Consider the following 14,620-nt stretch of genomic DNA (forward strand, 5'->3'; position numbering starts at 1 on the left):
TTTGTAACACATGGTTCTTGTGCTGTTACAACCACCCAGTGGTATGTAATGTTAACTTGCTTGTTACTGTGGTCTGCTGTCAGTTGAGCATCAATGTCAGCAGAGTTATCACTTGACAGAATACTCTATATCAAGTTTGTTTCTGGTATGTAAACTTGTTGTCTATGAACCTAAGTGGGTTTGCACTTAATATGTCATCTTTAATTCATGCTTGTATGACAATTGTGGTGTTCTTCATGACATATAATCTAATGTTGGGCCATGCCTGTAATGCTTCAATAAAGTTTTTACTTAGTGACTTGAAGCAATTTCAAGGGCATGCTCAGTTAATCATATAATGGTCGCAGCCTCCTGTGCAACCTTGTGTCACAAATTAAATTAATCCGCAAGTGGTATGAAGGCAAAGCGAAGTGGAAATGTGGGTAAGAGATTAAGTCAATTGAGGTATGAAATAAAATTATATTGAAAAAATATGCGACAGGATACAAACAGTAGTACGAGAAAAGACAATAACAGACTGTATAAAAGAAGTACTGAGCAGCAGACTGGCACTAATAAAGTTGCTATTTGTAACTCCAATCAATCTTGCACAGTTGCTTTTGGTTGCAGCACACACTACGTCTGTCTGTGCCTGGTTAATTGTATAAAAAATACACGTTGAGTAGTTAATAAAAATCCCAGATCTAGTATCCTCATTGTGGGACCTAATTATAAGTCCAACACACATACGTACAACTGACATAAATATGGATGCAAAACAGAAAGCATTTTAAGATTGTGAAGACTCGTCAACCACAAGATGGAAGAGGAAAAGAATGTACCCCTTCCAATCAAATTTCTAGCTAAAGTGCCCAACTTATACAATTTATATACAGTTATGCATTGTCCAAGCCACCAAAGGGTGAGCAAAAGATACAGACACTACCATTGTCTGGCACATGAAAATAAATAAACACTCAATAAGGCTTTCTGTACATTTCAGTTTCTCCAGTTTTATCTTCATGCTAACTATGCACTGTGGAAGCTATGGAAATCATTATGTTCCTCGACTTTTCTCGAAATACTATTGTTAATACATTAAGACCAATCATTTTTCTTGACGAACCAACATCCTTCTCCCGGCACATCCAACCATGGTTACATTTGTACTCAGATGAGTCATGCAAAAAGGTGTACAACGTGATTATGGCTACATGACTGGAATTAACAGACTCTGAACATGGAATATTAGGTGGAGCTAGATGCATGGGACATTCCATTTTGGAAATCATTGTGGAATTCAATATTCTGAGATCCACAGTGTTAAGACTGGGCCAAGAATACCACATTTCATGCATTACCTCTCCCACAGATAACGCACTGGCCAACAGCCTTCACTTAACGACAGAAAGCTTTGGCATTTTTATAGAGTTGTCAGTGCTAACAGACAAGCAACACTGCATGAAGTAACCACAGAAATCAATATTGGATGTACGACAAATGTATCTGTTAGGACAGTGCAGCAAAATTTGCCATTAATAAGTTATGGCACCATCCGATCAATGCGGCTGCCTTTGCTACCAGCACGATATCGCCTGCAGCACCTCTACTGGGCTCATGGCCATCTCAGTTGGACCTTAGATGACTGGAAAACCATGGCCTGGTCAGATGAGTCCCAATTTCAGTTGGTAAGAGCCGATGTTAGGATTTAAGTGTAGCGCAGACCCCATGAAGCTGTGGACCCAAGTTTTCAACAAGACACTGTGCAAGCTGATGGTGGCTCTGTAATGGTGGGTGCTGTGTTTACATAGAATGGAGTGGGTCTTTGGTCCAACTGAACCGATCATTCACTGGAAATGGTTATGTTTTGCTGCTTGGAGACTGTCTGCAGTCATTCATGGACTTTATATTCCCAAACAATGATGGAATTTTCATGGATGACAATGCCCCGTGTCACTGGGCAGAACTGTTCATAAATGGCTTGAAGAACATTCAGGACAATTCAAGCAAATGATATGGCAACTCAGATCACCTGACATAAATCCCACAAACCCTTAGGGGACATAATCAAACTGTCAGTTGGTGCACAAAATCCTGCACCAGTAACACTTTCACAATTATGGATGGTTATGGAGGCAGCATGGCTCACTATTTCTGCAGGCTACTTCCAGCACCTTGCTGAGTCCATGCCATGTCGAGTTACTGCACTACACCAGGCATAAGGAGGTCCAACACGATATTAGGAGGTATTCCACTGAGTCGCCTCAGTGTACTTAAGGGAAGTCTTGAGTAACTGCCTGAAAATCAGCACTGAAAATTTCAGTGCACTGGTTGGGTCATTTAAAAAAAAAAAAAAACAACAACAACAACAACAACAACCATAATCTGTCATTTCAAAGTGTAAGTGGAGAAAGTCTGGCTGCGGAAAAATATTACATTGTTGCTACAGATATAGGTTTTTAGCCCAGAGACATTTTAAAAACTGATGGAAGTGGCGTCTTTTATAATTAACTTCCTGTAAAAAACGTGTTCTGTGAAGGAAGAAAAATGCCACTTACGTAAGAAATGATAAAGAGTAGATGACAGCACTATTGTGTGTAAATAGTGACAAAAGTGAAAAGTTTCCTCCACTAATAGGAAAATTTAAAACACTCAGGTGTTTAAAAAATATACAATCACTACATTGTACGTATGAGTACAACAGCAGTGCCTGGATGACATCAAAAAAATTTTACATGATTTCTCAGGCATTTAGATGCCAAGGTGTGTGCAGCAGGAAGAAAAATTGTATTTATTATTGACCAGAGCCCTGTACATCCCAACGAAGCATCATTTTTTGAGGAATGCAAATTGCGTATTCCTTTCTCTGAACTGCCCAGGTCATCTGCAGAATACAGACCTGAGCGTAATACACTCCGCTAAAGCCAAATAAAGAGTAGCACTTGTGTGGAAGTTAGTTTCACTTCTTGAGAGAGTATGTACTGAGACTTTACATTCCATATGGTCTGCATATGTTTGTTACTGCCTGGAATTCTGTAGCACAACAGGCTGTGTTAAATTGCTTCACAAATGCTGGCTGTGGTACATCAGCTGCCATTGAAGATAACCTCGTTTTCGAAGAAGAATGTAGTAGGATCACTAATATTTCTGAAAATGTGGTTTTCCAGGTGTTTGTTGTGATGATGGCATCTTGACTTCCACACCCAATATGGATGCAAGTCAGGCGTGTGAAACGCTTGTGAAGGAATACTGTAAATTAGGAGCTGGTGGTGACAATAAAAATTACAATTATGATGGCGACAGTGACATGGGTGGTGGTGGTTGTGGTGGTGGTGGAGGAGGAGGAGGATTAAAAAAAAAAAAAAATAAAGAATGTGTTCTGCGAAAAGTATTTAAATGTTCAGCATAGAATACTGGTACATTTGTAATTAAGTAACACCCATATCACCACAACATGCTTGTTCCATGTACTCAGAGAAAACTCCCATTTAAGGTGAAAATATTTGGGTCCTGAGACATTCATTAGAAAGCAGTTTTATGTGCATATACCTCTTATAATTAAAATGTTACTTACGCATCTGGATCAAACATGTGTCGAATTTTCAGACAAGGTGTTGGGCTGCAAGGCACAGAGTTTGGACTTCCCGCCATGGTTTCAAATGCTTGACCTTGCCAGATCTTACTGCTTCGGTGACTATTGCTTCTGGACAGTTTCTCCTGATTGATATCTTCACCACTCGAACTACAAAAATTGAATATTTATCATACAATAGCATATATTACATAGCTGATCACTATCATACAATATGCATTAAGAATAAAACTAAGAGAAAAAATGACTTCAGATCTCTGTGAAAATGTAAATAGGCCAAACACAACATGATAATGAACAGGATTGTGTGGGTACAAGATTAAAACTGTGGCAATTGAAATGTAAAATGTGTTTCCATAATGTGTAGCTATTTATCAGACTGTGACATATCTGTCACATTTCCTCCTTTGCAAATATTTTTCTTGCCATGAGGAACTTAAAAGGAAATTTACAAAAAACATATTCCCTGCCATGTCAGTTTGTAAACACTATATTTTGTCAGTTCATAACCAAAGGCATCAATTTATTGGTACAGTATGTTGAGCAAGGCGCTTGTATTTTGAATTGAGTTCCCAAAATTGATCAAGAAGACTCAGTCTTGCAAGGATTGTCCCCAGATGCTTGTAAAACCACCTCCATTTCCTGTCTGGCTTATACAGTATGTGGTGAAATATCACTTAATGTTGGTTCTTAAAATTCTTCTGAAACAAGCTTGCTGCATTGAGACTGGTCACAACTTTTTATTTTATTCTGTATAATTTAATGTATTGATATTTGTTTGATAAACAGGAATCTAGATTACATAATGAATATTCATTCTAATGGTTAAACAAATGTGATTTAACAAGTTTACGGATAGTCCCCAGCAACGCATTTCACCAATTATATTGCACTTGGACACAATACTGCTCCATATTTGTGGAGATGACTGATGGCAGAGAATACACAGTTCTGCCTTAAACAAAATGTATTACAAGTCACAGTACTGGACATGAGTCTATTACATCATGCAAGCTGTACAGGCAAGTCTCATCCTCCTACATAATGATGGTGGGAAAAAAAAAATGTCAAAAATCCGGGTACAGAACCCCGTTGATCCATTACTGCCTGTACCCATGTAGACAAAAAGCTTAAGCCATAACTGACTGTATCCAAAATCATAATTTTTTGACACAAAAGACAACCTCAACTAGTGAATTAGTGCTAGATTGTTATTTCACCGTCTGTACACCAAATCCAGATATGATTACAATCTACATGAAACTTATCAGGAACATTTATCCATTCTCAGCTCAAACTGTCACTGGTGTGCTACATGTCTGGGCAAAATTAAAATGTACCACCTTGTTTTCATATTGTTTGCATGTTTCTGTCACATTTCTGTAATTTTTGCAAACAGGGTGAATTTTGTGGTTGGGTTGTACTCGTATCCTCAAAGGGTTAGGTATTTTACCACCACCATCATCACAGTTATACCTAATAAAATCACTTCATTGGTTCACAGGTAAAGCACACATTAAGAGGCAAAATGTTTTAAATAGGAAGTGATTTCCAGTGGCCAACTGGCTTCTCCCATAAAAAGCAATGTAAATATGCATCTACATGAGGCGATATCAAATATTATAGAGAGAAATAAAGGTAGTACAGAGGAACTTCAATTTTACATTCTCTGTTTTATGTTTTTCACAACTCAACACCATAAATTTGTAGCCCCTGTGAAAAACACACAAGCTCAATGGTAAAAATTCCCCAATTTTACATTTCTTCCTAGCAAGGTTTACCTGGATTCTAAGTTCTTACTCGATGTCTCGCTTTTCTTCATCCCATTTTCTTCCTATTCACATCTGATGAGACTGAACAAGTTACAAGTGGCACAAAAGATAGATGGCTCACACCACGAGTGGTGGCAGAGTTAAGGGAATATTTTAAGCTGTTGTGGAGAGGGGGGACATGAGGGAGGAAATGCTGATGTAATCCACAACTGGTGTTGCCAACACAACTTTCAACATTTAGCTTCAACAAGCAATTATGATACGACTACTGCTAGGTTGCAAAGGTAATGGAAAAACAAGACAATAGAACAAGGGTTTTGCAACAGCAGATTTTAAAGACATTTGTGTTCAAATCTGACACAATACATTTGCAACAACTACATACACTATTCACGTATATAATTTGCACCACACCCACACCACACAGTGTAGATCGTCGGCGGTGATAGAGGGCATGAAGCAAAATCATAGCATCTGAGCTTTCTTTCAAATTTACATTTTACATGGTGTACAGAAATTCACTGAGCCGACTTCTAATAAGCTTGTAATGTCAACTGGGGAACTAAACTCATTTATTCACATCTCTGTCTCTCTCATCAAGCTTAAAATAACACTTTTAACAGTGGTGAGCATATGAAGTGTGGCTCATAAGAAAAGCATTAAACAATAACAGCTATGGTGGCAAAGTTTGTCATTATGCAGATGTCCACATTTATGCTTATTCTTTAACCACTTAGCTACTGATGTTTTTGGTTTAATTCAGCATGTTCATAATTTTTGCTTTCTTCTGGGTCAGCACAAAGGATGATCTCTCAAAAGCACGTTCTGAACATGTAATTTGTGGTAGTAGCATGTTAGAAAATAGCTCTTTTGCCTTGTACCAGATACGTGTTTCAATTTTTTGACGAGATGTTACTTGCTGTAACACATCTGTGATTTTTTAAGAGCTGATGAAATTCATTACCACAAATAATTTTGTACATGTTGTACTGCATATTTAATTTCCTTCACTTAGATTTTACACAAAATATTGGCGATGATTGCAATTTTTAATCATATATGCCAATTGCACATTTTTTTTATTTTTTTTATTTTTTTTTTTTTTTGTGGGGGTGGGGGGTGTTTAACATTTTCCTCAATTATGCATTTTCCTCAATTTTGCGTTTTTTTAAGTCTGGACCACACATAAACGTCAAATAGAGGTTACACTGCACCATAGAAAAAATTTAAGTAATTTATGGAATAAAATACGAACAGCTTTTTGCAAACATTGAACTTAGAAGTTTTTTAACTGATTTAGTATCTTTTGTTTCAGTCTGCACTTGTGTTTATTCACAGAGTGTTCTATATGATCAGCCTAAAGTTACTGTTATCTGGTGATACAATGTTTCGTGGAAAGATGTATCTGATACATTAATCACATCAAGGATTTCATATTTTGAAAGAAGAGGCCATGATTTGCATTCTATATCTGCTTCAACACTTGTCTTCTGCAGTAACTTTTATTATCTCATATATTTCCAGAATTTGCAATGCCATAACATTATTACGAACCAAAAAAAAGTCTTGAAAGTTAACATCATAGAATTTTTTGTGGACTGTCTGGCAGCCTTAGATGTTAGGATTGTTAACTCTGATATCTGCCCCACCACATGTCAGTGAAGAAAATCAATCAATCAATCAATTAATTACTAAAATATTATAAAGGCAGTGATGTGCATTACAAAAATATTTACCGAAAAATGAAAGACTGATATACACTTTTAAGAAAATCCTACCTTCTGGAAACAGTTTGCAATGACTCAAGGTTCTATGACATCTCAGGCACATGAAACAAAATTCAGTGCATCCAGAGGTTATAGCAGCTTCACAGACACCAGCACATTAATGTGTTTTAGGTATCACTAGACACTTGTGATAAAATTGTTTTCTGAATTTTATAATTCCTTTTCCATGAGCTCCTTAGAATATTTCCAGGAAAGAAAACAACTTGAATGTTTTGCAACCAAACATCTTTCAGGTGGGCCGCACAGTTGTCAACAAGAAGCACAATTCTGCTATTTTCTTTTATCATTTTGTGATCAAATGCTTTTAGTCATGTGAAAACTTGTACTCATGTGGCAGTTGATACATATTTTTGAAGCAGTAGGGATATGAGGCTTTAGTCATGACAAACAATAGTGGCTCCTTGATCCCATCAGCATTGGTGTGAGTGAATACCATCGCTCTGCTGTTGCTGAGTTTCCAACCAAGTGTGGAAGTGGGCTTAAGAGACAAGCCTGAATTTTGTAACTGTGATACTTGCACTACCATATGACCGGAGCTATCGAACATAAGTAATCACATATCACATAATGACAAGCTTTTGCCAGCCTCCCGGAGCTTCATAAAAACATGCTACCATGGGAAGTGCAGCATGTTTTATGAAGAAGAGCAGAACTGTAACCAAGAGACACTTCATATAGGACCTCATGGTAGTTTTTGCTGGACTAGAGAGTTTTACACCGGAAAGTATTTTAGGTGAGAATGCATTAATGAGGTTTTATTGTAATCCTTACATAAGCTATCAGTGGCTCAGAAATACGAGGGTTGTTTTTTAAGTAAGGGCCGTTCGCACGTATAGTCCCGTAGTTTGCGCGGACGCCGCAACAAGCCACCGCGCCACTTGCCGGCATCCTTCCTGTTCACACTGATGCAAGTTGCAGCTTTGTAGCTGACGTGTACGCATCGCTGTGCTACTTTATAATGTTTACGATTATTGAATCGCCCGCCGCGTGAGAGATACGGTCGGTCAGTGATACGTTTTTTGACCGAGAGAAGCCTATCAGCTGCAGAAATTCATTGTCAGTTAACAGACGTTTATGGCTTGAATGCAATGAGTGAAGGTAAAGCGCATCAATGGGTTAGAGAGTTTAAAAATGGCCATCAAAATGTCCATGACAAAGAACGCTCAGGCCGGCCCTCTGTGATCACTGCTGATTTGGTGGCTGCAGTCGAAACAAAGATTCGTGAGGACAGAAGATTCACAATTTCCACTCTCTCTTTGGAATTTCCACAAGTTTCAAGATCGGTTTTGTACAAAATTGTGTCTGAAAACCTAAACTTTAAGAAACTGTGTTCTCGGTGGGCAGCCAGACTCCTCACAGAGGACCACAAAGGGAAGAGATTTGCCACTTCATTGGACTTTTTGATTCGTTACGAGGAAGAAGGGGATGACATGTTGAGTCAAATTGTCACTGGAGATGAAACATGGGTATCCCGTATCACTCCTGAAAGCAAGCGACAATCGATGGAATGGCGACACGCAACCTCACCCGTCAAGGTCAAAGCCAAACAGACGCTGTCAAAGTGCAAGATTGTGGCAACTGTGTTCTGGGACCGGCGCGGTGTTTTGCTAGTGGACTTTATGCCACGAGGAATGACAATCAGCTCAGATGCCTACTGTGCAACTCTAAAGAAGCTCCACAGAGCAATTCAAAACAAAAGGCGCGGCATGCTGACAAAAGGAGTTTTGCTCCTGCACGATAACGCTAGGCCTCACACCTCTCAAAAGACTCGGGATTTGATTGATTCTTTTGGCTGGGAAGTTTTGGACCATGCATGATACAGCCCCGACCTTGCTCCTAGCGATTTTCACCTTTTCCGGTACCTGAAACACCATCTCGGTGGGCAGCGCTTCAATGACGACGATGAAGTGAAAGCGGCCGTGAACTCTTGGCTGTCGGAGCAGGCGGCCGAATTCTTTGAAGAAGGAATTAAAAACTTAGTTGTGCGGTATGACAAGTGCTTAAATAAACAAGGCAACTATGTAGAAAAATAGGTAAAAGTGTGTAGAATCAGATAATAAAAGTTTTTTTACGAAAGTATTTGTATCTTTTTTAAAAAATAAAAATGGCCCTTACTTAAAAAACAACCCTCGTGTGTGCAATGTTAACCACAATAATGTCTGATCATTTACCAAACAACACAAAAAGACTGACAAGCAGCATGGCTAATTTTAAATCTACGCCAAATTAGTTTCTTCTCGAGGACTCTTGTTGTATAGGCAGATTCTTAATTAAAATTAATGCATGCATAGTACAGGAAGACAAATATGTCAGTCAGTCAGGCAGCAGCAGCCGACCACAACAGTCACAGCAACAGATAAGTAATCGCATTTGTCATTTACGAGTTCCTAACCAGGAGCGAATTTTATTATATCGTCTGTGTGCTTTAATAGTTTAGTTTCTTGAGTTTCTGCATGTAAATTTAACATCTAATAGCCACAGTTCTCGTGTTTTCGTTTGCGTCAAAAAGTAAACCGATTTTGTGACATACTAAAAATTCCAAATCAGGGTCAAATTATTTAGTTTCACCTGAGTGCTTCGGTAGTTAGGTTTTTGAAAATCTGCGTATCACTAGGCACAGTTCATGCGTTTTCAGCAGGTTCTACAATAGAATTGTGCAGCACGGGCTGATAGTCCACTTATCTGCATAGTTTAGTTTACCACAGTCTTTAGTATGGACAGGGACTGAGATTATTGTGTGCGGATGCGAGCCGAGTTGGTGACACTTCGCTCTCAGCTTCAGGCTGTGATGGCTTCGGTTACACAGCTTGAGGCTGCAGTGGATGGGCACCACTGTTGTGGGTCGGCTGTGGGGATTCAACGGACGTCCAGCACGTCAGAGTCCTCCGATCGGTCCTCACTGGTGGCCAACCCAGTCACTGCTCACACTGAGGCAGACCCTTCACCTGTGGTCGAGTGGGAGGTCGCCCTGGGGCAAAGCAGGCGGCAAAAGACTTCCCAGGCGGCCGCACAGTCTTTAGTATGGACAGGTTTGTCTGACAAACAGGTTCCAAGTGCTACCTGTGGCTGACACTGTCGCTGAACCAGATGCTGTCGCCTGTGCTGTTTCAGAGGAAACCACTCAGCCTGCAAGATCCGGGCAATCGCAGATGGTGGGATTATTGGTAGTAGGGAGCTCCAACGTTAGGCGCATTATGGGGCCCCTTAGGGACTTGACTGACAAGAATGGTAAGAAATCCGATGTGCACTCCGTGTGCATACTGCGTGGAGTCATTGGCGCAAGGGTCCTCCCAGATGCCATGAAGAGCACAGGATGCAGCCAACTGCAGGTGGCTGCTCACGTCGGTACCAATGATGTGTGTCACTTTGGATCAGAAGAGATTCTCTCTGGTTTTGAGTGGCTAACAGAAGTGGTAAAGGCTGCCAATCTTGCTTGCAAGATGAAAGCAGAGCTGACCATTTGCAGCATAGTCGACAGGACCGATTGCGGACCTCTGGTACAGAGCCGAGTGGAGGGTCTGAATCAGAGGCTCAGACAGTTCTGCGACCGTGTAGGCTGCAGATTCCTCGACTTGCGCCAAAGGGTGGTTGGGTTTCGGGTTCCGCTGAATAGGTCAGGCGTCCACTATACGCAGGAGTCGGCTACATGGGTAGCAGGGGCTGTGTGGTGTGGAATGGGCGGCTTTTTAGGTTACAGGGTCTCGGGAAAACACAAGAAGGGCTTAAGTCACAAAGGGTGCAGGCTGAACATAGGAAAAAAGTCGATACAGGAACCGTTGGTATAACAGTTGTAAACTGTAGTAGCTGTGTTGGGAAAGTACCAGCGCTCCAAGCGCTAATAGAAAGCACTGATGCTCAAATCGTTATAGGCACTGAAAGCTGGCTAAAGCCGGATATAAGCTCAGCCAAAATTTTTGCGAAGAACCTAACAGTGTTCTGAAAGGATAGGCTAAACACGGTTGGCGGAGGTGTGTTTGTTGCTGTCAGAAGTAGTTTAACTTGTCGCGAAATTGAAGTAGATACTTCCTGGGAGTCAGTATGGGCAGAGGTCATTGTTGGCAACCGGAATAAAACAATAATTGCATCCTTTTACCGACCTCCCAATTCAGATGATACAGTTGCTGAAAGGTTCAAAGAAAACTTGAGTTTGATTTCAAATACGTACCTGAGTCATATGATAATAGTTGGTGGTGACTTTAATTTACCCTCGATATGTTGGCGAAAATACATGTTTAATTCTGGAGGTACGCAAAAAATATCATCCGAAATTGTGCTAAATGCATTCTCTGAAAATTATCTCTATAGCAATTAGTTCATGAGCCCATGTGAATAGTAAATGGTTGTGAAACCACACTTGACCTCTTAGCAACTAAAAATCCTGAGTTAATAATGAGCATCAAAACCGATTCAGGGATTAGTGAACACAGGGCTGTTGTAGCAAGATTGAATATTGTAATCCCCACATCCTCGAAAAATAATCGAAAAATATACCTATTCAAGAAAGCAGATAAAAATTCACTTGACGCCTTCCTAAGAGACAATCTCCACTCATTCCAAATTAATAATATAAGTGTAGACCAGATGTAGCTTAAATTCAAAGAAATAGTATCAGCAGCAATTGAAAGATATATACCAAATAAATTAACAAATGATGGACCTGATCCTCCTTGGTACACAAAACGGGTTAGAACACTGTTGCAGAAACAATGAAACAAACATGCCAAATTTAAACAGACGCAAAATCCCCAAGATTGGCGATCTTTTACAGAAGCTCGAAATTTAGCGTGGACTTCAATGCAAGGTGCTTATAACAGTTTCCACAACGAAACTTTGTCTTGAAACCTGGCAGAAAACCCAAAGCGATTCTGGTCGTATGTTAGCGGCAAGAAACAATCAATGCCTTCCCTGCACGGTAGCAATGGAGATACCATCGAAGACAGTGCTGCAAAAGCAGAGTTACTAAACACAGCCTTCCGAAATGCCTCTACAAAAGACGACGAAGTAAATATTCCAGAATTCGAATCGAGAACAGCTGCCAACGTGAGTAACGTAGAAGTAAATATCCTTGGAGTAGTGAAGCAACTCAAATCACTTAATAAAAGCAAGTCTTCTGGTCCAGACTGTATACTAATTAGGTTCCTATCAGAGTATGCTGATGCATTAGCTCCATACTTAACAATCACATACAACCGTTCGCTCAACGAAAGATCCGTACCCAAAGACTGGAAAAATGAATAGATCACACCAATATTCAAGAAAGGTAGTAGGAATAATCCGCTAAATTACAGGCCCATATCGTTAACATCAATATGCAGCAGGATTTTAGAACATACACTGTGTTCGAACATAATGAATTACCTCTAAGAAAATGGTCTATTGATACACAGTCAACATGGGTTTAGAAAACATTGTTCCTCTGAAACACAACTAGCTCTTTATTCGCATGAAGTGCTGAGTGCTATTGACAAGGGGTTTCAGATAGATTCCGTATTTCTGGATTTCCAGAAGGCTTTTGACACTGTACCACACAAGTGGCTCATAGTGAAATTGCGTGCTTATGGAATATCGTCTCAGTTATGTGACTGGATCTGTGATTTCCTGTCAGAGAGGTCACAGTTTGCTGTAATCGACGGAAAGTCATCGAGTAAAACAGAAGTGATTTCTGGCATTCCCCAAGGTAGTGTTATAGGCCCTTTGCTGTTCCTTATCTATATAAACGATTTGGGAGACAATCTGAGGAGCCGTCTTCGGTTGTTTGCAGATGATGATGTCGTTTATCGACTAATAAAGTCATCAGAAGATCAAAACAAACTGCAAAACGATTTAGAAGAAATATCGAAATGGTGTGAAAAGTGGCAGTTGACCTTAAGTAACAAAAAGTGTGAGGTCATCCACATGAGTGCTAAAAGGAACACGTTAAACTTCGGTTACACGATAAATCAGTCTACTCTAAAAGCCGTAAATTCAACTAAATACCTAGGAATTACAATTACAAACAATTTAAATTGGAAGGAACACACAGAAAATGTTGTGGGGAAGGCTAACCAAAGACTGTATTTTATTGGCAGGACACTTAGAAAATGTAACAGACCTACTAAAGAGACTGCCAACACTACGCTTGTCCGTCCACTTTTAGAATACTGTTGCACGGTGTGAGATCCTTACCAGATAGGACTGACTGAGTACATTGAAAAAGTTCAAAGAAAGGCAGCACGTTTTGTATTATCGCGAAATGTGGGCGAGAGTGTCACAGAAATGATACAGGATTTGGGATGGACATCATTAAAAGAAAGGCGTTTTTTGTTGCGACGGAATATTCTCACAAAATTCCAATCAGCAACTTTCTCCTCTGAATGCGAAAATATTTTGTTGACACCGACTTACATAGGGAGGAACGATCACCAAGATAAAATAAGGGAAATTAGAGCTCATACGGAAAGATATAGGAGTTCATTCTTCCCGCGCACTATATGAGATTGGAATAATAGAGAATTGTGAAGGTGGTTCGATGAACTCTCTGCCAGGCGCTTAGATGTGATTTGCAGAGTATCCATGTAGATGTAGATGTAGATGTTTACTTTTTGATTAAATTTATGCATGTTTCCCTCACAACACGGATTAAATCAAGAACTCATTTGTTCATTTTTTACCAAATTTAAGCCATCGTGGTACCCAATGTAGCCATGTACACAACCAACCATGTACGTGCTAGTGGTAAGTGAACTCTGTCCAAGTAATTTTTATAGAAATTATGCAAAATAGTCCAAGGAACATGGGATTAATTAACTAGCTATGTCTCAATTAATAAAATGGTCTGGGCTGTTATGCCACTTTTGACTGGATTTCACATTTAAAACCAATGTTTCATCCCCACTTGCGGGGCACATTTTCAGGAGGAATTGTAGCTTCTTTGAGTGTCTGATTCACACCCTCGCTCATACTGACTGCAGAAAAACTCTGTTCACCTGTGTTTACATGCAATGGCATGATATGACAGTTTTGAATACCCAAATGCAATTGGCTGTAGCTGAGTGCCATCGTCCACTGTTGTTATTACCCCAAGGGGGACACCTTCAACACCGGAATCCATATGGCATTCAATTTCACACCATCCTCCTTCCTACGGAAATTCCCTGGGTATTTCACAATATCTATGGCCTCTCTGTATAGTGTTTCATGGTGTCTACCTGTACTTGAATCTTATCAAAATGAATTTGGTGTTCTCCTAGCTGCAAAGCATGCTCTGCAACAGCTGCTCTGTCAGTCTCCCCCTTCTGCAATTGCCCTTGTGCTTGCTCTTCTAGTCATTTTTTGACCATTCTTTTTGTAGTATGCACACACACACACCTCCCAACAACTACAAGGAAACCTATGAATTTCTGCTTTTTCTAAAGGTTGACAAGCATCCTTGGTCAATTTAAGTTATCTTGTATCTTCCTGGTGGGTTTGTATATTACTGCGATATTCCGTTTTTCAAAGATTTTTCCTAT

At 39.8% G+C, this 14,620-nt stretch overlaps 1 protein-coding gene across 4 annotated transcripts in view; it reads right to left on the minus strand.

The window, feature by feature from the left end:
* Positions 1–14,620, minus strand: part of LOC124555648 (inner nuclear membrane protein Man1) — a 337,416-nt gene that overhangs the window by 50,589 nt on the left and 272,207 nt on the right. For all 4 annotated transcript variants that reach the window (XR_006968574.1, XR_006968575.1, XM_047129632.1 and 1 more), the window contains exon 9: positions 3,554–3,721. Coding sequence is in view for 2 of the 4 variants with exons in the window: in XM_047129632.1 (XP_046985588.1) it covers positions 3,554–3,721 (168 nt within the window). In the remaining 2 variants the exon portion in view is untranslated. The remainder of the gene's footprint in view (positions 1–3,553; positions 3,722–14,620) is intronic.

This window comes from Schistocerca americana, chromosome X (genome assembly GCF_021461395.2).
Source record: "Schistocerca americana isolate TAMUIC-IGC-003095 chromosome X, iqSchAmer2.1, whole genome shotgun sequence".
Lineage (NCBI taxonomy): Eukaryota > Metazoa > Arthropoda > Insecta > Orthoptera > Acrididae > Schistocerca > Schistocerca americana.